Raw genomic sequence first — 24,684 nt, forward strand, 5'->3', positions numbered from 1 at the left:
CATTCCTTTTTAAAAGCATCCAAAGTGGCAATGTGCTCTAGTTCCTTTTATCAGCAATAACTCAGTTAGACCTAATAATATAGTCTAATCAATGGATTCAGCTCTAGTTCCTTTTAACAGCAATACCTCAATTAGACCTAATAATATAGTCTAATCAATGGATTCAACGGAACTATGCTTCAAATTTTGACTATAGAAGCTCTTGAGAAGAGAAAACCACAAATGACAATAGTTTCATGGGAGATTTAGAGGGAGATGACATCAATCTTCAATTGTAAAGGTAGATAAATTTGAGAGATGCAAATGGGCAAGTAGCATTTTATCAACTTACACTGTGCAAATGATGTTGTTTGAAAATTATCCCTCTAATCTTGCCATATTTCAGATGAACTGTGCATGTAGTGTTGTTTTCATAAATCAGTGTTATAATAACTATAGATTTTCAGCACCCCTAAAAGAAAAATATCTTGGGAAAGTATCTAACAAGCAAAAAAAAGATTGCACCATGAAAAACACATTCAATAGCCTGTAGCCACTAAAACAACTCAAAACACAATCCCGTTTAAACTTTTTGAAAGATTCTGCAAATAAGCAGGAAAGATCCACCGCCTTAACCCCATACTACATCTTAAAATCAAGCCACGGAGTAATTGTCTGAGCGAATTAAGTAAGAGTACAAGACTAACACACACTAGCTCTAAGAACTCTTCTCAGATTTGCTCTCCAGTTCCTTCCTCAACTGGAGAGAGAAATCGTCATTGACATCATCATCATCCCAGTCATCCTCCCACTGCTGAAGCGCTTCTTTCCCCTCTTTGTCATCCCACTCTGTAATGATTGAACAAAAATTAAATCAAATTTGATTAAATTAGTCCAAATTACAAATAGAAACAAAGATAATGTACAATTTAAATGACGGCACAAAATCTAATTAGACATGAAAAAACTTTAAAGCCAAAATAAGTTCATTTTCTACATGACAAAGGTTGATGTACACCAAAATACATGTATGTGGTTAACAATTCAGATTACAACTACAGAACTGAGATGGTGGTACGGAAAAATTAATGCGTGCTCATGTTCCCTTATTTTTTTTATTTTTTTGTGACCAAGTACAATTTGTAATAATTCAAGAGAACAGACATAATCAGGTAGAGACCTATACAAGCACCGGATAATGAAAATGTGGAACGAATCTATACTATATAAAGAAAGATTCACGAAATAATTAAACTAGCTCAATTGTAATCATGCAATTGGTTTCTCGGTTGCATCATCCAAACTATGTCTAAATGCACCTAGCAATTCAGTCTAAATGTACTTCTCAATCTACAAAGCCATCCGTAAATCCTTTCAACAAACCCTAACCAGTAGCTATTCCAATCAGATCGCAACAATCCTAAGAAATTCGTAAAACAATAAATATCCAACCTTGATCGATCTCGAACTCCTCGAACTCATCATCATCCTCAAACAGATCGACCTTTGGATCCTCCTTCGCTGCAGGTTTCGCTTCCGTCGCCATTTTTGTTAAGAAAACTCGGTTCCTTGTATAGACCTGTGTGAAAACCAAAAGGTTTATTTAAAGTTCAAATCAGATGTAAATACGGATCGAAACTAGAGATCACAACACCGACTAAGATCAATTCGCACCTTCTGAGAAAGAAAAATCGAGAGAGATCGAGAGAAATGAGATAGTACCTTTCTTGCTTAGCACGAGAGAATACAAGTTCGAAGGATGTCTCTTTATTTTTAGACCTTGTTTATTTGTTCGGGCTTAAACTTGAAAATAAAAAAGGCCCAACCGATGGGTTATAAACTTCAGTTTTAAAATGTAAAAATAGAAAACATTAAAATTGGGCCATTACTCGGCCCAAGACCATATATTTTTGAGAGAGCAAACTAGACGTATTAAATTCTTGTTGCTCATACGTAAAAAAGGATTTTTATTTTATAGAAAGAGTTTCAAAGAGATGGCCATTTTTACATTAATTGTAGTCAAATTCAAAATAGGTCTCTAGAAAAATAAATGAATTTTGAAAAATAAAAAGCATGGGCATTTTTTTATTTCTTTTTGACATAAAGAAGCAAAATATATGTTTATATCAAGGTTGGTATCGCATTTCAATATTGCGGCCATTTTTATTATTATTCTAAAAAAAGGAAATTTTAAAAATAACCTTTGTTTTTTTTTTATTATTTATGCCCTGCCCAGAATTCCCAGTGAGGCGCCAGCCCCACGGGCGGCCCACATGGCAAGTGAGGCGCCAGCCCTACGGGCGCCCCATATGCCAGCTTATTTAAAGCCTTATGTTTTCTCTTTCCTGCCATTCGCGATTTGAGAATTCTCTCCAGGTGAGAAGCTGAGTATTCAAGTTTTTTTTTTAATTATGATAATTAGTCATTACTATTGCGAATTTACTGTAACTGTTGCACGTACTGTAGCGCATTGTACATTTACTGTAGCCACATTCAACGACACCACAGCTTTCGAAGACACCACATTCAATGACACCACAGCATCCGGTTGCCACATTCAACGGTACCACAGCTTTCGAAGAGGCAGATATTAGTTTCTTTGGTTCTCGTGTTAAATATAATAAAAAACTTGCCGCAGGGCAAATTTATACCAACATAGACGAACTTATAAAGAAAATAAATGAGACTCATGTTCACGGCAACTGGGAATGTATAATACACAAAAGGGACCGAACAAGGTTAGTTGTGCTATGTAAAACTCACCCGCGCTGCGAGTTCCACCTTTTTGCAACCCCTGCGGGTTTAGGGGAAGCATGGATGATTAAGAAGTGTGAACCACCTCATACATGCAAGTCTGCATCCACAAGGACATACCATGCGCAGCTGACGGCATCATTAATTGCCGATGCAATTGAGGAGGACATTAAGTTGGATCCATCAATGAGCATCAAGGCTGTGTCTATGACCGTCAGACACAAATACAAATATGTAATCCCACAATACAACAGGCTGTGGAGAGGTCGTGAACTTGCGATTTGCAGAATATTCGGTAGTTGGAATGATTCATATGGCTATCTGGCACCATTGCTCCAGGCCATGGCAAGTACAAATGTCGGCACTGTATATGAGCGATGGCATGACCCTTTTTTTGATAAAGACGGAGTACTAATAGAGGGAGCTCAACAATTCAAGGGCATAGCATGGGCTTTTGGTGCTTGTATCCAAGTTGTGCCATACATTAGACCCGTTATCAGCATTGATGCATGCTTAATGTCCGGCCGTTACGAGGGGAGGCTACTGATAGCATGTGCATATGATGCTGAGAACCAGCTGTTGCCTTTGGCGTTTGCAATTGTTCATAAAGAGGATGGTGAGAACTGGGGATTCTTTATGCAGTTTTTAAGAAGACGGGTGATTAGGGAAGGGAAGTTTTTATGTGTGATATCAGACCAGCACAAAGGAATAAAATATGTTTTTGATCGTGAGGATTACGGTTGGTCAACCCGTACTGGCCAGTGTATGCACAGGTTATGTATGCAACACGTTACGGAGAACCTTTCCAAGGCAACCGGGGGCTACAAGTGGGTTACTGATACATTTAGATGGAATTGCAGAAAGAAAAAGCCGAGAAGGGTGGTAGAGATGACTAGCAGTTTTGCAAAGGTACATGTATTTCAATTGTTTACATATATTATTGTACTTTAAGAAAACAAATATTTTTAGTATAATTGTTTACTTACATTATTCTATTTCCTTATTTTTTTGTGTAGTACATGCCAAAGACAAATCTCTACTTAATGAAGGTGGGCAAAAATAATCCCAGAGATGTCAACGAAGATCCAGCATATGAGAAAATATATCAATCACGTGATGGAGGTTGGCGTTGGGAAATTATGACCACCAACGGGTCCGAGTCACTGAATGCAGTATTCAAGTAGAGCCGGATGTTGCCTGTGGCTGCAGTTGTAGAGGACACATTCTACAAGTTAAATGCCTGGTTTCAGGAACGGCATGCTAAGGCCACATAATTAATAAGGATAAACCAGTCATTTTCAACAAGGGTGAAGAAGAAACTAAGACGACATAGGGACAAAGGTGCAACTATGACCGTGATCCTGATGGGTAATGATGGAACAGAATTCACAGTGCAGAATCCGAATGAGTACGTTCCTACCAGCCGTAAACCAGATGACACTATGGTGTTTGTCAAGAGGGCTTGCAAGTACGTGGTTAAATTCGGAGATGCCAGGGCGGTAACCTATACATGCCAAGGACCCCAGCTAAGTCACATACCCTGCAGTCACGTGATGGCGGTATGCCGAGTGAGGAACTACTGCGAGGATCACTATGTTGCTGACATGTACTGTACCAATTACCTTGCTTCCACTTGGGGTGGATCAAGAGTGCTCAGGAATTCTTCATTATTTTTGGGTGAAAACAATCTTTCCAAATTTCTCATCGCGTAGGCTTTTGCCGTCCAAAATTTATTAATAAGTGTTATTTTTCTTCGCGTTCGGTTTCAGTTCTTCCTCTATTTTTTTCAACTTTGGGTGCCATTGTAACTAGGGTTTCAAATGACAGTAATTGATTAGGAAAACTAATTATTTAATTAAAGACTAATTGTACAGGAATCAACAGCTAATTAGAAATTAATTAGAAAATTTTAAAAATATTTAAATATTACCTGTAGCTGTAGTCGCCCAGAAAATCGCTCGAGATCGCCTTCAGTTCTTTGTCCCTTCTATCTGCCTTTGAGATGGGAGGTAGACTGATGTTGGAGTGAGAAGAGAGAAAAAACGAATAAATAGGCATCCGCAGTGCACCGCCCGTGGCCCAGGCGGTCAGGACTTGAAACTAACATTTTTTTTTTAACAAACTGTAATTTTATGAGTATTACATAATAAAAAAATAACATATTTTCTTTTTACTACATTTAAAAAATAATTTTATGAGTACATAATAACATGGCTAATTGAAAATAATTAAAAAGAAATTAAAAAAAAATGGGTAGTGGGCCGCCCGTCCCTGGGGCGCCTCACCGGGAATTCTGGGCTGCCCTAAGCCCAGGCGGTCAGGGCATAAATAATAATAAAAAAACAAAGATTATTTTTAAATTTTTTTTTTTAAGGATATTAATAAAAATGGCCGTCAATATTGCAGATAGATAATGGTTTTCAGTTTTAAAAAAACTATCGTTCAATGTTATTCATGCCCAGGGGTTGAGCCAGGATAATTTGAAGGATGGAGCAAAAATTTCGGTGAGGCATAATTTTTTAATTATTTTGAATATGAAGTATATTTTTATTTATTCTAAGAAAAACTTGGAAATAGAAGCATATTTGGAGGAAAAAAAATTCAGGAGTAGGCACAATTTTATAATTATTTAAGGGTCAAGTATATTTTAATATATTTTTTAAATACATAGAAAATAAAAGTATATTTTTGGAAGAAATTTTTTTATTTGTTTGTATTAAAAAAATAGGAATGGAAAATAATGTGTTTTCTAATTCTCGAAATTATTTGTATTAAAACTCATATGCTATTACTTTGTAAAATATTATTGTTACTTAAGGATATGTTTGTAATTCGCAGGTCAGTTACTTGTTACATAAAATCGAATTTGAACAGGCAATTAATTTGAATTAGAGCTGGTGCTATGTGCTTCCATATTTTTATTAGCTAACCAACCAGTGGAATAACCTGGCTAATAACAAATTGCAACCACCAAAAAGTTCAAACGAAATCAAGACAAAGGAAGAGACGATTCCAATTTACAACAAAAGGTTTCGATTCTGATGCCGCTAATTTATCTGTTCAAGATGCTTATATATTGAAAGCCAAAATAGATTCTTTGCAAAAACACCCTCGCGGCTTTTGGATATTTCATTCAATTATAGTTTTTATTTTTTTAGATATTTACAAGTGATCATTTAATCTAGTTTTGAACAAAATCTAAATTTCTTACACATCCAAACATTTAATTATGAGGCCACAACTGAATATAGCAGTCTACCGGTAAGAGCATATACATCTCAATTACATGTGTTTGATATACAACTGTTCACAAGGATGTTTTTTTAGTTATTTGACTAAAATTGTTATATCAAAATTTGCTTCTCTAATAATTTGACTGAAATTGTCATATTAAAATTTGTATGTTTAGTAATTTTACTGACATTATTATCAAGATGTGTAATTAAAAGTCTGATTTTGAACTATTACATGAATATTGAACGAGTATCAATCATTTTAAGTTAGGACTGAATAACAATAGTTAATATCGTTTGATATTATTAAAAAAAAAGAGTTGCTAAAACCGTTAATGTGTATGAAAAGATTATTTTTACAATTACAAGTACAAGAATACATATGCTCCTAAGCATAACTCAAACACCGTTTAATTTACAATTTTCAAATTTAATCTCTGACATATAATATATGTGTCATCTGCACTGTGTTGATCAACATGCTACACGTAAATATTTCAAAAAAAAATGTTGAGCGCAATTCATAATATGGGAAATTTGGGGTGTCACTTGATAGGATTCCGCTTGAAATTTCATAAAACTTTGCGCCTTTTTCCGTGAAAGAACAAAAAGTTTTTTTTTTAAAACTTGACAGTGACTACCAAGGGGAAAGAACAAAAAGTACTGTGCAAATGTTGGCCGAAAAGAAATTAGGAAGCTTCGTCGGCATTTCCTCTGCAGTTGCATGCAAATACACTTGACAAAAGTCCCTGTCGTTTGTTCAGACTTCAGAGTATGGTACTAATTAAAAACGCGTTTCAGTTGGCATTTTATGTGGAGCACGGTATTGATTGCAGCACAACGACAGGTAGGAACGAACTAAGCATTTCCATGATTAGCAGCGACATGATATCTCCATTTCATATTCGCTCTATCTTATCTTAGACATATTTTATGTACACTTTGGTTATGGTTAATTGGTTATGTGTGTAACGTGTGTTCAATGGAAAAAGGGGTTTCAAGAAAACATGTCCTATGGAATATTTCTGTTTTTCAACTCCAAAAAAAATACAATTATGTTTAGAGCATCTACATCTCTGGTATTATGGGAGTTTCTAATCTGACATGGCAGTTTCTAATCCGATTTCAGAGATGTGGGAGAGTTTCTTATTTAAAAACTATGTAGGAATGATTGGCTGAAATTATTTCTCTTTTAAATTTTACTGCTGACGTGGCTTAATAAAAATTCTAAAATTAATTTCAGATATGTGAGAGTTAAAAACTTTAGAGACTATAATTTATTTAAAAACACATTTGAGTTGCTAAGATGTAGATACTCTTAAATTCACACCATCTGATCAAAATCTGAACAAATATAGTCTGAGGTGGAATGTACAAAGTCTTTGAATATTTATGCCGATTTGAATCAGACTGCATATGGATCAAAACAATTTTTTTTGTAACTTAGGTGATATGAATTCGGGTTTCAACGAGCATCTGAACAAAATATGTCTAATGTTTGGTCTAAACGTCCGATTTATGTTGAGATGTGTGCAGATGGTTTAAATCCGTAGGGCAGTTGAGATTAATGCATATTCAAATTTACTTGTACTGATGTTTGATCAAACAGCTTAAATCGAACACAAGATAAATTTCAGTCTATTGCTAGTTGAAAAATCTCTCCACCCATAATAATATTACAAGGTACTTTTATTTTACAAAAGAAGCTGAAAAGTTTTTTTTTTTTTGTTAAAAGTCTGTAGGCAATAAAAAGTTACAAACTACCTATTATATAAGATTAGATCACGAGTGTCTAAAAAAGCATACAGCTGTAAACAAACTAAAAACACACAAGGAGTATGTGCATCCTGTTGAGACCAAGTTGGTCATTCTTGTTTGATGAAAATAATAGGAGTCTAGTGATTGTTTCTTTGGTCCTCATAGTTATCATATTCCTTCTGGCTGATTACATTAGAGAAAACATTAAATCAAATCGGACCGGGAACTGAATCAATTGGACCAGAACAGTCAAAACTCCAAAGTTTTAAGAGGGGCACTGAATTAAACCAGACTGAAAACTGAATCAATCGAACTGAGACAGTCACCACTCAGAGGTCCTAAAAAATCATCGGTGTGAAGCTAGAAAAGAAAGAGAAAAGAGGAGGAGAAGAAATATAGCACATACCAAACGTCGACAAACAGCTAACACAGACAATAATATATAAATGAAGTATCTATATGCACAACTCAGTCCACTCACACTTTCATTGCTAAGGAGAAAAATAAAAATATTAATGCATAAAAAATAACAAAATTTATAAATGATTTAGTCTTTTTTTTTCTCACACAACCATCCGTCACTGCCAGTTGGAGTTTTTATTGATTTTGAACAACCATAAAAATCTCCCCTACCATTTCGGCTGAAAGAGACTAATCACTAGACCCAATTTTTAATTTTTGGTTTCCAGAGTTGCCGTATTTCAATTAATAACAACCCCCTCCAGTTATTTACCCAATAGAGAGGAAACAAAATCGACAGGAAGTGGTCCGGTCCGTCTCAGCTTACAAGTCACTGCCAGGTGGGTACCTTTTAAAGCAGCTTTTTGTGGTCCCGTCTATTGATTGGGACCCATGTTGTGTCGCTTTGTGTGGTCAAGCCACAATTGATGGCTACAGTGCTGCTGTCCTGATAAATTAATTATTGAACTGTCCAGGAAACCTGGATCATGCCGATCAACCATGCCATGTGGCTTTGTATCTTTCTCCAATTATTATCATAGTTTTTGTTTTATCCTGTGGAGTAATAATGGCTAAGTAGCCATATTGACAAGGTACCCGAATTATACCCGTTTAATTTTTTTTTGGGTGATGCCGAACCAAACACCGAATTATTCGGTTGACCGAACTTTGACCAAATTAAACCCGAATAATTCCCGAATTTTACAAACTTTTTCCGAATTTTACGAATTATTCACGAATTATTCACGAATTTTTCCTGAATTTTTCCAAGAACAATTATTTTTTTGCTCCCTTGCAGGACTGAGATTTCTGGTCCGGATAATTCCGAATCATTCCCGAATTATACCCGAATTATACCCGAATCACGAATTTTTGATCTCGCCGAACCGAACCCGAATAATTCATTTGTCACTATGGTAGCCATTGCACGAGTATAGAGATTTAGAGAAAAAATAATAATTTTAATTGTATTTAGTATTTGACAGTTCTTTTTTAATTTCTTTTTTATTGTACTGATAACTGATGTAGATGCTCTTAACAATCAACTAAAATCTTAACTTTATTTGTTGACTGTTTATTTCGTAAGAATTTTTCACGAATTTCGTATTACATAATATAATATTCCAATAGAATGAATAATAATTGAGTTGTCTGCCCACAGAAAAAACTATTTGTGCTTAAAATTGAAAATTTTAGATGCTAAGTCTGTGTCCATTTCAAGATTTAAATTGTAGAGTATGTACAAAGATTTTACAACTGTAAATGAATAGAATTAGAGAGAGAATTTCTAACTGAAACTCGATTCAAACTGCAGTCAAGATAGGCTGCTTAAAACGGAATCTAATTTCGACTTAAACTTGTGGCTTGAACTATTTTTTAAAAATTTATATAACTCAATTCCACACGTTGCAACCGATATATCATGCATAAGAGAAAGAAAAAAAAAGGTATTGTAGAAAAAAAAAAGTTGAATGTTACTGATGGTTATAAAATTTTGACTTAAATGGATGATTAGGTTTTCATTGACTTCAATTTTTTTTTCTTGCACCAAACGCAAGATAATATAGATGAAATTTCAAAGAAATTGCAGTTCGTTGTTAAAATTTTATTGATCTTATTGCAACCAGAATTTCTATTCTTTAGCAATTTTAAGTAAAATCATCTCTGCATAAACCCAAATTTAATGTTCCTTAATCAAACCTTATAACTGAATTTATATATTTTTTTTCCTTTCCAACTGTTGATTATAAAGGAACGGGACTTGTTAGCAATAAGTAATTAACTTGATATTATGACACTATTTTTAAATCAAGTAAAAAATATAGAAAAAAAAATAGCAGAGCAAGTTGTCACCTTATAAATTGATTATTTATCAAAATATAATTTTACCCACCATTTGATATTTCAAGAAGATCATCATCGCGAATTTCAAATAATTTGACGAACGATAAAAATTATATTATTTTTTTATGTCAACAACATAAATACTGTATAGATCATAATTCATATATATTAAAATTTTAAAATAAAAATTTACATTTTACTATTTATCAAAATTATCAAATGCTTTATTCTAATGGATCTCAATCATCAGCTTCTCCGTAACTTGAACAACTTAAAAATAATGTACACGATACCACGTGAAGGCAAGATGCTATTTCATTTTGGTTTGGAATTATGAAAATAGAAAAAAGTGAACAGAACATCGTTTTAGTAAAAAAACCATTAACCGGATCAAAACCAGCAGCTTATAGATAGGGACATAGAGTAGATAAGATATGTAAAAGCTCAGCTGCTCAAGCAGGACATTTCTTCAACACACTCCAATCAAACAACAAAAAATTATGCCTAAGCTCTATGTTTGGTTGTGACCTAAAGCTAAGGAGACCTAAATTAATTATTCCAACTTAGATCGGTCTAAATTTTTCATGTTTAGTTGAGGCCTAAAGTTAAATCATAATTTATATTATTCCTTGTTTGATTAGAGTTGGTGGAGGACTAAAGTTTTGAAAGCCTAAATTGATTAATTATTTATCATAAGATACTAATTATATAATATTAATATATTAAGAGGAGGGTTCAAATGCCTCCATGTTTTTATGCCTCCATCTCTCTATCATTTTCAAAATTCAAACAGTCGATCCGAGCCGCTCAACCTAACCTCCATACTAAAATATGTTTGGAGACCAAATTTTATATTTTTAGGAATTTGTTTACTATTTTTTTAGACAGGTACAAAATCAGTAAATCTGAACCATCTAAAAACAGTATTTTTGTACCTATCTAAAAAAATAGTAAAAAAATTCCTAAAAATATAAAATTTGGTCTCCAAACATATTTTAGTATGGAAGTTAGGTTGAGCGGTTCGGATCGACTATTTGAACTTTGAAAATGATGGAGAGAGATGGAGGCACAAAAACATGAAGACATTTGAACCCTCGTCATATATTAATAATAACTGTAATATATTATATATTATTATAAAATTTATTTAATATATTAATAATAAAATACTAATTATATAATTATAAATTAATAATAATTATTAATAAAAAGATACCAATTATATAATCTTATTAAAATAATTATTTAATATATTAACAATATAAAATATTAATTAGTTATATATCGTTAATAAGATACTAATTACACAATATTAATATATTAATAATAACTATAATATATTACAATATTATATAATAATTATTTAACATATTAACAATATAACATAATAATTATATAATTATTTATCAATAAAAGGATATTAATTATATAATATTATTATAATAATTATTGAGTGAGTTTATGGTACTATGCATATTACGATTTGTCACCGTGCTACGGCTCTATATTCGAGTTTTCAAATCCTAACGGTCGATCCGAACCGTTCATCTTATTCTCCATATTAATATGTGTTTGGAGACCAAATTTTACATTTTTTGAAATTTTTTTACTATTTTTTAGATTTATTGAAAATTACTGTTTTTGGATGGTCCAGAATTTTCAGATCAAGTGGTTTTCTAAATATCTAAAAAAATAGTAAACAATTTTCAAAAAATGTAAAATTTGGTCTCCAAACACATATTAATATGGAGAACAAGATGAACGATTCGGATCGACTGTTAGAATTTGAAAACTCAAATATAGAGCCGTAGCACGGTAACAACCAGTGATATGAATAGTACCATAGACTCACTCATAATTATTTAATATATTAACAATATAAGATATTAATTATATAATTATATAATAATAATAATTATTAATAATAATATACTAATTATATACAAATAAAATATTATTATAATCATTCAAGTTAGGCCACGAGGTGGAATAAAAATTAAATCACCATGTGAGGTGATTTAATTTAGGCCGGTCTAAAGATTAACTTATGCCATCTTAAGTGACGAACAGCTTATTATACCTTTTTAAAATTGGCACGCGTCCAGAAATCCATCTAAGTACTTAGTGCGGCCGTATCGTAAAGCGTGCATCCGCACTGAGCATTTTTCTTCGTTTTTCATCACTTTTCTTCATTTTCTGCAAATTAAAACCAAACAAACGCAGTAACTTAATCCTAGGTGCATTCTATTCACTTTATATTCAAAATACAAGATATTTGATGTTATTTCATGATAAAAATCAGATCGAATATGTATATAATTTAGGTCTATCATTAAGCCGGCTCAATTAAGACATATTTGGTGGAATAACGAGGCCTAAACTTCTTATTTCACCCTTTAGGCCACAACCAAACATGGTGAAGGACTTTAACTAAAAATAAAAATAAAATAAAAACTTAAAGACAAATTTTAAAAATTGGGTTTGTCTCCTACTCCAATTGAACCAAAACCAAAAACCAAAAGCAAAAAAAACGTTCAGGCTACTGGATTTTTTTTTTAAATGTTGGAGAAATTCGTACATAGTCATTCAACTCTGAATAAAATTTATTTGATCAGCACTCCCTCATGATATATATCATGAAAATAAACTATGCAAATTATATGTCAAACAAGCCAGAGGATGATTTTTATCACATCAGCACCTCCAGGGAGCAGCAATGGAGGAACAAATCAAACTAAATTCGCTAAAGAAATTCAATCTAGAAAACCAATTGAGTTAAATATTAAATATAATATATTGAAAATTAAAAAACTCACAAAAAATTGAATGGAAATTTAGATCAAGATCAGAACATTTTAATTATAAACCACCAGTTCAAATTCTGTTTTTTTTTTTTAATTATTTAAATGTAAGAGTCCCTTTGGCAACTTCAATTTCATCTGGAATAACAGGATAGTAAACTAGTCTCTCTAGTTAAATAGAAGCATTGAAGATTAAAATTCAATCCTTTTTTTTGCAATATAAATATTTCTTGAGTGAGGCTTAATCAGCGGTGTAGGTAGGATTAATAATATATAGGAGTCAATATGTACGCAATACTCTTACTTTAATTTTTTTTCTTTAAAAAAAATACGGAGTCAACTATAAAATATATACTTTTTTTTTATAAACTCCTTTTATTTTTATACTATTTATGATTTAACTATTCGAACTAATATTTTTATCAACCATCAAGTCTCTTGTAGTGCAACGCACTATATCTATTATACTATTGTTATTCAAATAGAAACGGTCCTTGCACAAAATACTAAAGTAATAATAATAACATGTTTTTGGATAAAAGACAATAATATCATTATCAAAATCATTAGTCTATTTTAGGAGAGGTAAATAAATTAATAAGGAGATCCCTTTATTCATTTGGACTTTTTTAGAGTAAGAAAATAATTAATACGGATATTACTTTTATTTTCACCTTTACATAATACATAAATTAATATAGTAAAGTAATTCTTAATTCCGTTCTTGTTTGAGAACAAAGTTAGCGCATGGTGTGCTCATCAAAAAAATTTGATGAACACAACTCTAAAAATTTATTGAATTGTTTTAAATGACGAACTTTTTTTTTTAAAATGACGAATTGAAAATGTTAAAACCGACATATTTCATGAGTGTTGAGTGTAAAGTTAGCTTGTGGTGTGCTCATCAAAAAAATTTGATGAATACAACTCTAAAAATTTATTGAATTGTTTTAAATGACGAGTTTTTTTTTTTAAATGATGAATTGAAAATGTTAAAACCGACATATTTCACGAGTGATGAGTGTAAATGTAAAATTATGAAATTTTCGAATTCATTCGGTACAAAGTAACGATCGATCCGAACCGTTCATCTTGTTCTCCATATTAATATGTGTTTGGAGACCAAATTTTATATTTTTTGGAATTTTTTAATATTTTTTTAGATTTATTGAAAATCGCTGTTTTTAGCAAATCTGAACCATAAAAAAACAGCGATTTTCAATAAATCTAAAAAAATAGTAATTTTTTTTCCAAAAATATAAAATTTGGTTTTCAAACACATATTAATATGGAGAACAAGATGAACGGTTCGGATCGACCATTAGGATTTTGAAAAGTCGAATATTGAGTCATTGCACGGAGGGGAACTATGCTACGCGTAGCATGTTAGCATATTCCTATTAAAATAACTTACAAAAAAAAAATTTCCCACTTCACTTTGTACTAAATTATTTCAAAAATTTAAAAATTATGTATAAATTTTTACTTGTGAAACAGATCATTTCCAACTATTTGAATTTCTTGCCCAAACAAATACGATAGATTTTTTAAATTATATTCACCAAACTCTCTCAGTGTGTAACTTTACTCTCATTTGAAATAAAATTAGAGCAAATTAGGTCTTGTTTCCACTCACATAAATTAATAATTATTTTGTTATCCATTAACTTTATTCTATTTTCAAACATATCCTCAAAATAAATAATCGTTGTCAATGCCAGCAATATCTAATTATTTTACTACGCAAAGTACCAATAAAATAAAGTTCAATTTTTACTCTCTAAAAAGTAATTTATCTTTCTTAAAATGAAGAAAATATGTGAAAATTTAATGGGGCCTTTTAACCGTCCAAGCAATCTCCATCTTAGAACTTGTTTGGAATCTTATATTAACATGAATTTCTTCAAGTTTGGATCATATATATTAAAACATAACTAGAACTGGGAATATGCTAATATGCTATGCATAGCATAGAAGGCCTCTGTGCAACGGCTCAATATTCGACCTTTCAAAATCCTAATGGTCAATCCGAACCGTTCATCTTATTCTCCATATTAATATGTGTTTGGAGACCAAATTTTACATTTTTTGGAATTTTTTACTATTTCTTTAGATTTATTGAAAATCACTGTTTTCAGCAAATCTGAACCATAAAAAAACAGCGATTTTCAATCAATCTAAAAAAATAGTAAAAAAATTCTAAAAAAATGTAAAATTTGGTCTCCAAACACATATTAATATGGAGAACAAGATGAACGGTTCGGATCGACCGTTAAGATTTTGAAAAGTCGAATATTAAATCGTTGCACGGAGGCCCTCTATGCTACGCGTAGCATGCTAGCAGGTTCCCTAGAACTGACACCTACGGTGTTATACGTATAAGTCGATTATAATAATGAGTTTGACTAATATTACATCAGAGTCATTTTAACTTATATAACACCAACTCTAAAACTTATCAAATCGACTTTGAACAACTAATCTAAACCGTTCAAATCAATTTACATTATGAGTGATGAGTTTACATACAATTTTTTTTATATTTTCAAGCTATTTTAGTATTAAATCAAGCGGTAAAAATATTATAAAATGAATGTATTAAAATTAACTTAAAAACTCACACATTTGACCGCTTGATTTAATACTAAATAAATTCAAAAAATTATAAATTTTGCATGTAAACATACAACTAATGAAGTAAATCGGTTTGAACAGTTTGAATTCACTGTTTGAAGTCGATTTGATAGATTTTAGAGTTGGTATTATGTAGACTAAAATAACACCGATGTTATATTATCCAAACTCTATAATAATTCTAAAAAGTTCTCTTGAGCAATCACATGTAATACAAATTAAACTCGATACAGTCACAACGTAATTGTTAAATTCCCCGTACAAAAGGAAGAAAGAAAAAAAGAACAAACTAATTTCGTTGCCTCTTCGCCTCTTCTGCAAAGATATTTGACAGATGGTGCCAAAAACAATATAGGATGGGATTGATACTTGATAATTACTTGCGTAATTTTTTCACTAAAAGCCATATAATTTTACAAAATCTGTTAACCACCCTTTCTTTCACCCTCTTGCTTCCATCATCCTTGAAAAATCACGAAAACAAACCAAACCATCTCCGTCTGAATCAACACCTCCTATCATCTTTTTACAATCGTCTATCGTACAAGCATCTCCCATGGCGGCAAAAACCTCTAGAAGCTCCTCAGCTGAGATCTTACCGTCTCCATTCGCGTCGAATACCTTAAACGCCTCTTTGAGCTCTTCTTCACCATCAGCCTCGCAGATCTTGCTGAGATCCGCTATGGATATGCACCCCTGGCCATCTCCGGCCGCAACGATTGCGGAGACCTCCTCGTCGGTTGGGGGATCCGTACAGATGCGACGAAGCACGGTCTCGAGCTCCTGGCGAGAGATCTTGAGGTCGTTGAGAGCGGAATGGAGAACGGATTTCGGCGTGGACTGGAGATGATAACAGATGGACTCGTCTGAAGAGGATGTGGTTGAATCAAAGGAGCGACCATCTTGGCGGGAAATGGACCGACTCTTCTTGGACTTGTGCTTTTTAGAGGTGAGGTTAGAGAGGAATGATGCAACGGAGAGCTTCATTGCACAAAGGAGGTAGGTGGACAGGAGGAGGAGGTGAGAAAATGTCAAATGGGAGCGGTTGAAAGGAAGGAGGGGGGAAGGAGGGGGTGATAAAGAGGAGGAGAGAGTGGGATGGGAGTGAGCTTCGTCGAAGCTTCCTACTATGCGAATTGTTGAGAGAGACGAGTTGAGTATATAGTTTTCTCTAACCATGGTTGGTGTATTACATGATGTAGCGAGTGATCTATAGAGAATGGGATGTGGTGTATTTTATGAAGAACACGCTTGCTATACGGGAAGTTATAGAGGTACTGTTACGGGATTAAATGATTGGATTAAGGGGGAATGGAAATTAATGAAAGACAAGTCGGCCACGACTAAGGACTAGCGAGCATGTCGCTTTCGTCGGATTGGGAAATGTGTAAACAGAGAGTCATAACTTTTGTGGCATTCTTGTTTGTGAACTTCGGTGTGGTCTTGAGCTAGCTGTATTGAGTGTATTCTTCAAACTTTGGATTGGATTTCAGTTCGTAAAGTTATTTCGTCTCGTGTTTTTTTTTTCTTTTTTCTGGAATTTTCTTTTCTGTCGAGATAATGACTTAAATAGTCACATTGCCAAAAATTATATTATTATAAGACCTTTCTTCGACACTGATATTTCAAAGTTGAAAACTCCAATGATGTATTGAAACTATTAAATTGCAAAAATAGAAATAACAATTTTACTAAAAATGAAAATCAATTTTTGATCTAGTGACAAAAACAATATTTTTCATAAAAGATCACATTCTCTAAATTCAAAAGAAGTAATTATTTAAGAATTATTAAATAGTTAATGACTTGATTAACATTTTTTATTAAAAACAATTCTTTAGAAATTGTTTGAAAATAATAATAATAATAATAAACAAAGATTATTTTAAGTCTATATTAAATTGCAAGATTAATGAAAGTGCATAAGACAAATATTTTAAATAATAATTTTTTCCAAAAACATAAATTATAGCTTGTGTCAGAGTTTCTTTGGGAAAAGGTGATACTTTATATTTTCTTTAAAATAGAATTAAATTTAAATAAACAAGTTGGATTTGGTTTTTATGAAAAATAGTTCCACTGATCATGTGGATCGGTGGAAGCAGCTACTATGCTTACTGTGCATGCTTGCTATGCTTATTTTTTTTCCTCCACCGATCTACCGGATCACTGGAGATGTTTTTCATAAAAACAAAATTCAGTGTACTTGTTTTGTTAAAATATTTAAATTTGATTCTATTTTAAAAAAATTACTTTACACCACCTATTTCTATTTCTATTTCTTTTCGGCAATAATAATAAATTTTATATCAATGTAATATGATGTTTCTTTCACGTTTTTTGTCAGCATTCCATTAACAACTTATTGTAACACAAATCTTACAAAATTTAGTGATTGAGAAACTTCTACTGTGATGAACTAATGTTTTGATCAATATAATAATGACCAATACGGTCATAATGACAAATTTGGAATACAAAAATAATTCAGAAAGATATAATTAAGATTCATGATTCAGGTATAAAGTTGTTATAATTCAATACAATTAGTTATTTTACAATTGAAATAATATATAAAAAAATGTGTATATTCATATAAAATTATATAAAGAATAATTCGATAATTTTAGGTGTAATAAACAGTGCATGTTGAGAGACACACCTACCTCGTTGTAGGCTTGTAGCAAGCATTAGTGGCACAGAAAATCAGTTGCCTAGGACCATATCTTATGAGTTTATTTTAAGGTAAAATAATTAGTTGCTGGCACTGGCAGGGCGGATGTTGGTTGTGTTAAATTTTGTTTTTCTGTTAATATTCTCTGATTATATATTTCCTGTTTTTGATTGAGCATAATGCTCCTGCAGCGGTGATTTAAAAATTTATTTGACTAATATTATTCTTAGGAGACTGCGTAGTTACAAATTTTATCGACCGTTTTTTTTAAACAGAATCCAATGATTACAAGTGGACTTCGATGATTCCAGATTTTACGCGGCAATCATCTTAGAAAGTATCTTGTGGTGTTTTGCTCGCATGTGAATTTCAAGTAATTTAAAATCCAGTATTTTCAATTTGACGACTTAGTTATAAGTGTTTCACGGTGATCAAACGATTATCAAATTACACCATATTTGATACATTGTTACCTAACTGAAAAATAGTACATTTATATATTTTTAAAATTTTTATGTTGGTTTTTGTAATCTATATTTCATTAAAAAAAAAAAAATCAAGCTTTAAGTTTACTGATTCATGTCACATTACCAACATTTTAAATATATATTACTTCAAGTTTATTTTAAATATATATTGCTTCAAGTTTACATTATAAATATATATTACTTCAAGTTTACATTATAAATATATATTAGTTCATGTTTACATTATAAATATATATTACTTCAAGTTTACATTATAAATGTATTTTACTTCAAGTTTTTTTTAAATGCAAGATTTTTTTATCTCATTTTAAAAGTTCACACTTTTATTTTTATTAAAAAAATTGGAAACAAAATTCCAAAAACAACTTTAGCATCTTATTCAACAATAAAAACTTGTGTTACAGAGGTCCGAGTTTTTTAAAAATATCCAAATTTATAAATATTTTCTTAAAAATAACCAAGGTAGAATTTTTAAAAGTACCCAACCCGCAGAAAAAATCCGCGGCCCGGGATTTTTAATTTTTTTTTTAGAGATTATGTTGTTCAGTTTGTTTGGAATTTATATTAGTTTGAATTGTTAAGTTGGAGGTTTGTATGAATTTTATTTGTATGAATTGTTAAAGTTAGAGTGCTTCTGAGCTCAACTTTGCACCTCTGGTTAAGATAACAAAACATCTTCAAAAATCATGAAAATTGACCGACATGCAGTCTTGACATCGTAGAGCAAGACTGTGAAGTTTCATACAAAATCTCAAAACAGATCGGGAGATCTCATCTCTCAAAATTGCCCGAACTGCGGAAGGAGTGCTTCTGAGCCCAACTTTGCACCTCTGGTTAACATAGAAAAACATCTTCAAAAATCATGAAAATTGACCGACATGCAGTCTTGACATCGTAGAGAAAAACTGTAAAGTTTCATACAAAATCTCAAAACAGATCGGGAGATATCATCTCTCAAAATTTGCCCGAACTGCTGAAAGAGTGCCACTGAGAAAAGAGCAAAATCTCTCAAAATTTTCAGATTTGATATGAAACTTCACAGTCTTGTTCTACGATGTCAAGAATGCATGCCGGTCAATTTTCATGATTTTTGAAGATGTTTTGCTATGTTAACCAGAGGTGCAAAGTTGGGCTAAAAAACACTCCTTCAGCAGTTCGGGCAATTTTTGAGAGATGAGATCTCCCGATCTGTTTTGAGATTTTATATGAAACTTTACAGTCTTGCTCTAAGATATCAAGACTGCATGTAGGTCAATTTTTATAATTTTTGAAGATGTTTTGCTATGTTAACCAGAGGTGCAAAGTTGGGCTCAGAAGCATTCCTTCAGCAGTTCGGGCAATTTTTGAGAGATGAGATCTTCCGATCTGTTTTGAGATTTTGTATGAAACTTCATAGTCTTGCTCTACGATGTCAAGACTGCATGTCAGTCAATTTTCATAATTTTTGAAAATATTTTGCTATGTTAACCAGAGATACAAAGTTGAGCTCAGAAGCACTCTAACTTTAACAATTCATACAAATCTCGAACTTAACAATTCAAACTAATCTAAATTCCAAACAAACTGAACAACATAATCTCTAAAAAAAAAAAAATTAAAAATTAAAAATCCCGGGCCACGGATTTTTTCCTCGGGGCAGAATAAAAAATCCCGGCCGCGGATTTTTTCCGCGAGTTGGGTATTTTTAAAAATTTTCTCAAACCTTGGTTATTTTTAATAAAATATTTATAAATTTAGATATTTTTAAAAAACTCGGTAGAGAGGTCACCGTCCCTACAATAAGTCCTCCCTAATTTGGCAAAACGACAAAAACTAATGATCATAGTAGGTTATTGAGTAATGACTATTAGACTATATAAATTAGAATATACGAGCATGCCATGGTAACACATTTTCCCCTAATAGATTGGTTTTATACTGGTAAAATATCTTTCCCTAATAGATTGGTTTTCCATTGGTAAAACATTTTTGTCAATTGTGTTTTTATTTTACATGTTTTTTATATTATAAAAAGATTATTATTTATTCAAAATTTACCAGGGTTCTAAATAGCGCGCTATAGCGTTTTCGGACCATAAAGGCTATGACGCTATCAGCGCTATAGCGGCGCTATTTGAGAATAGCGCTGTTTTTTCAGCTGGCACGCTATGACGCGATAAACGCTATTTAAACCTTTGAAATTTACTAACCGGAAGCTTATTTTTATATAAATGATCTCATTTAAAAAAAAAAATTCTCTGTTTATTTAACAGAAGTGAGAAAAATAACTCTACTTATAAACTAAAATAACTTTAGTCATAAATATATCTCTTTCATAAACTTATTTACGTAGAGACTATTCATGTAGACATAAATGCGTAAGACTGATTGTCTTGTCGAGGCCGAATCTCTTACACTCCTGGGTAGAAAATTTCTGCCCCTAGAGTCACTGCTGGGTGGGTTCAAGGTGAACCTGAGATCAAATTTTTAAATATTAAAAGTGATTCCGGTTTTATCCGGTAGTGACTTTAGGAGCAGAAATTTCCTGCAGCTCTGAGAGCAGGTAATCCGGTTCCTGTCTTGTCATGTAACATATTGGATTTCATGTTTGAACGAATTCCAAGTGATTTGAATACTTTATAGCAAATTTCCAGCATTTTTCCACACACGTGTAATGAAGTTATTGAAATTGATAGCTCCAATCATGCTTTCTAGGAATAAAACAAAAAAAAATAATAGTCAAAATTTGAAATAAATAGAAATAAATTAAGGAAAAAATCATAAAAGTTACTTGCAGCAAATATCCTCTAAGAAAAAATTATTGATGTAGTTGTGTTGTAATAGGAATAGTTGTTGTAATCAAGTTTATTAATATAATCTTGGTAGCACCTACCAAGTTTTCAAAAAAAATATCCTCTAAGTTTTTAATTGCATTGCAATCTTTTATTTTTTTATTATTTGTTGAAATAATTCCAAAAAAAAGAATAAAAAAATCAATAAATGTCAGTGAAGTATAGAAAAAATCATAGAAATTATTTTCAATTTTTAATAAACTATACACTACTATTTTGTGTATAATAAATATCTGAAGGTCCACGATAAGTTGTTTTAATTGCTTATTTTGGAAAAAAAAAACAAAAAAAAGTCAAGGATGAGGATTTTCCGATTTTGTCTAAAGAGCTTTGCACAAACTCTTATTCAAAGTTGGAGCTAAATTTTTTAATTTGTGTGTAAATTTGTGCAGACAATTTTGATTCACACAATCGTTTAAATTTATTAAGTTTTAAATTTGTTCGCGCGATATCAACACAGATCAAAACGGTTCAGATCCCAATAAAATTTATAAAGCGAAAACAAAACACAATCTCTAAAGTCAAAATGAAAAAATAAATTTTAACTCAGTGCTCTGCATCAAGCCAATATGACAGTGTTATTATCACTTGATTTAATAATGGAGTCCGCAACAAATTTGGTTTCATTAATCAGACAACAGCTAACAGAATCTAACACCAACCATCAAGGGAATTAACATTTTGAATTACGCCAAAATAAGCTGAAATCATTTATTAACGTTTTCATAGCACACTTCCTTTTACGAAGTCACTTATTATTGGACATCAATTCATCAAGTCATTGAGTAGACTTTGAATGCCGATATTATTAAAATTTTCGCCGACTTATAATAAAACCTGCATCAAAAATCGTGTAACAAAGAAATCAAATTTCGTTTACATTTTTGTTGCATATCAGGTTATTTATAAGTTCATGTTTAAATATATATATATATATATATATATATATATAGAGGTTTAACCTTCTAAATTTCAATGTTCATTAAAATTTCTATCCGAATTTCAAACTTATGACTTGGTACGTGAAAAATATTTTTTTTTAATCATTAAATCAAATACTGATTCTTTATACGTTTACATTCTAATAATTGTGTTAGATATTAATATAATAAATTGCGTAGGAAAGACTAAATCAATTATTGACCACATAATTTTTATATACGGACAGATGGATTACATAATGGATCAAGTCTATTTGATGACATTTCTAAGTGGATGACAGTATATAGGGGTGTACAAGAAGAAAAGGTAACCCGTTCAATCCAAATCATTTTTTTTTTATCGGATTGTGATGTCATCGAATTGGATATAGAAATTGGACTTTGTCTGACCCGTTTTTTAAGATTGGATTGTGAATTTATTTTAAAAGACCCTTCTTGACCCAATCCACCGGCAAATGATATTATATCACGAGGAAGGGATTCAATTACACTCTTTTTTGGTGACATCGAATTACACTTTCAATTTTCAAAGTTTTCAAATTCCAAACAGTCGATCCAAACCATTTAACATAATAGATATGTTAAAATGTGCTTGCAGATCAAATTTTACATTTTTTGGATTTTTTTACTATTTATTAAGTATTTAATAAAATCGCTATATTCATACCGTTGAATTTTTGTACCCATCTTAATAAATAGTAAAAAAAACTCAGAAAAATGTAAAACTTGATCTACAAGCACATTTTAACATATCCATCAAGTTGAACGGTTTGGATCGACTGTTTGAACTTTGTAAACATAGAGTGTAATTGGATCCCTCATCAGTTGAAGTATTGTTATGAAATTACTACTGTCTCTGCTTTATGGATGTTATCTATTGATGTTTAGTTATAACTTTTAAATGATAATATTTGAATAATTATCTTAATAACTAGTTTAAATATATATTCATTTTGTATTCCTTGATCCATGTCTTAATGTTTAATTATATTTATCTCATTTTATTTATTATTTATATCAGTGGGGGCAATATAATAATGAGTTTAATTGACTACTTTTTTTTTTCAAAATTTTTTATTTGGACCTTATTTTTTATATAATTTTTAGTAAATTGTCATGGCTCCACCTCTCATTAATCTAGTTTCTAGGGATAATGTTATTCCCTCCATGTTATATGTAAATAGAAAATAATAAATGTACCTTACAAAGCTCAATTAAAATTACAATCCGTTTGACTTGTATCGTAGAGTCCATACAATCCACATTTAAAAAATTAGATAGATTGGATAAGTTCATAGACGGATCGACATGAAATAATTAATTTCCAACCCAAACTTAAATCGGGTTGAATTTGAAGTTTCGACGAAACCCAATAATCCACTTGTTGTATACCTGTAAGAGTGTAACACCCCATGATAAAAGTTTCTATATTATTAAGGTAAATGGATTTTACGTAAGCGGTAAAATTTTCATTTGGAGTGAATTATTTCTCTCTAGAATACATCTCTTACAAATGAAATCACAGAATTTTTTACTTTTTTTCTACAACAATATTTTTGTTCTTTGAATTTAAAGTTTGAACTTGGAAGAACAAAAAGACGACCCTAGCAAAATACTCATAACATCTCTATTTCAGAAATTATATGGATTTCGAATCTGATGTGATAATTTCTAATTTAATTTTACGGATGTACATAATTTCTTAAATTATAAAGATTTTTTATTCAAAATAAAGATTTCTAAACTGTTAACGTGGCACAATTTTATTTTTTATTCGCTGAAATCTCTATCGCACTCTCTCAGCAAAATAAAAAAAAAATATTGCTTCTGATGTGATGCTCAGAAGAAATTAAATGGAATTTCAAGAATGAAGCGGTTTAAAAATTATATCTAACTTAATTTCTATTATCTCCTAAACAATTTCAATTAAGTGCCAAGTAATTTTTGGGATGGACTTTGCACATTCCAAGAAAATTTTTTGCCCTCCTCTGAATATTTGATTTGTAATTCGGATTAAATTTAGTGTTAAAATCAAAATAAATTTCTTGAATTATGATTGGTAATATTAATTATAAGTTATAGAATCAGAAATTATAAGTCAGGATATTGGAAAATATAAGTAAAAACATTGGTTTTTTTATCGAGTACACAATTAGTTAAACTCAATTCAATATTTTTTTGCCCCCTGACGGAAATCTTGGGTCTGCCCCTGCGTCTATTATAACAATTTGGTGACATCGTGGCATAATTATTGGATTTGCATTATTTGCTATATTTTATATCCGAT

General features: G+C 31.4%; 2 protein-coding genes across 3 annotated transcripts; both read right to left on the bottom strand.

Annotated features, from left to right (window-relative positions):
- Positions 1-480: 480 nt before the first annotated feature.
- On the bottom strand, positions 481-1,785 carry LOC144573685 (protein DELETION OF SUV3 SUPPRESSOR 1(I)-like). 2 transcript variants are annotated; one of them, XM_078323462.1, is made up of 3 exons: positions 1,702-1,785; positions 1,432-1,558; positions 481-828 (listed from the first exon to the last, which is right to left on the bottom strand). In XM_078323462.1, the coding sequence occupies exons 2-3, from the start codon at positions 1,523-1,525 to the stop codon at positions 698-700; spliced, it is 225 nt and encodes a 74-aa protein (XP_078179588.1). In that variant the 5' UTR covers positions 1,526-1,558; positions 1,702-1,785; the 3' UTR covers positions 481-697. The 2 variants fall into 2 exon arrangements, with proteins under 2 accessions (XP_078179588.1, XP_078179587.1); XM_078323461.1 differs by having other exon boundaries at positions 1,654-1,752.
- A 13,867-nt stretch (positions 1,786-15,652) lies between these two features.
- On the bottom strand, positions 15,653-16,657 carry LOC144573285 (putative calcium-binding protein CML35). Its single transcript, XM_078323028.1, has one exon. The coding sequence runs from the start codon at positions 16,640-16,642 to the stop codon at positions 15,905-15,907; it is 738 nt and encodes a 245-aa protein (XP_078179154.1). The 5' UTR covers positions 16,643-16,657; the 3' UTR covers positions 15,653-15,904.
- Positions 16,658-24,684: the final 8,027 nt, after the last annotated feature.

This window comes from Carex rostrata, chromosome 21 (genome assembly GCF_964058835.1).
Source record: "Carex rostrata chromosome 21, lpCarRost1.2, whole genome shotgun sequence".
Taxonomy (NCBI): domain Eukaryota; kingdom Viridiplantae; phylum Streptophyta; class Magnoliopsida; order Poales; family Cyperaceae; genus Carex; species Carex rostrata.

Bases quoted from the DNA above. Each gene is read 5' to 3' on its own strand.
- LOC144573685 (XM_078323462.1), bottom strand. From the start codon at position 1,525: ATGGCGACGGAAGCGAAACCTGCAGCGAAGGAGGATCCAAAGGTCGAT. The intron at 829-1,431 runs GTTGGATATTTA...CAATCATTACAG, and splicing joins GGAGTTCGAGATCGATCAAG to AGTGGGATGACAAAGAGGGG.
- LOC144573285 (XM_078323028.1), bottom strand. From the start codon at position 16,642: ATGGTTAGAGAAAACTATATACTCAACTCGTCTCTCTCAACAATTCGC.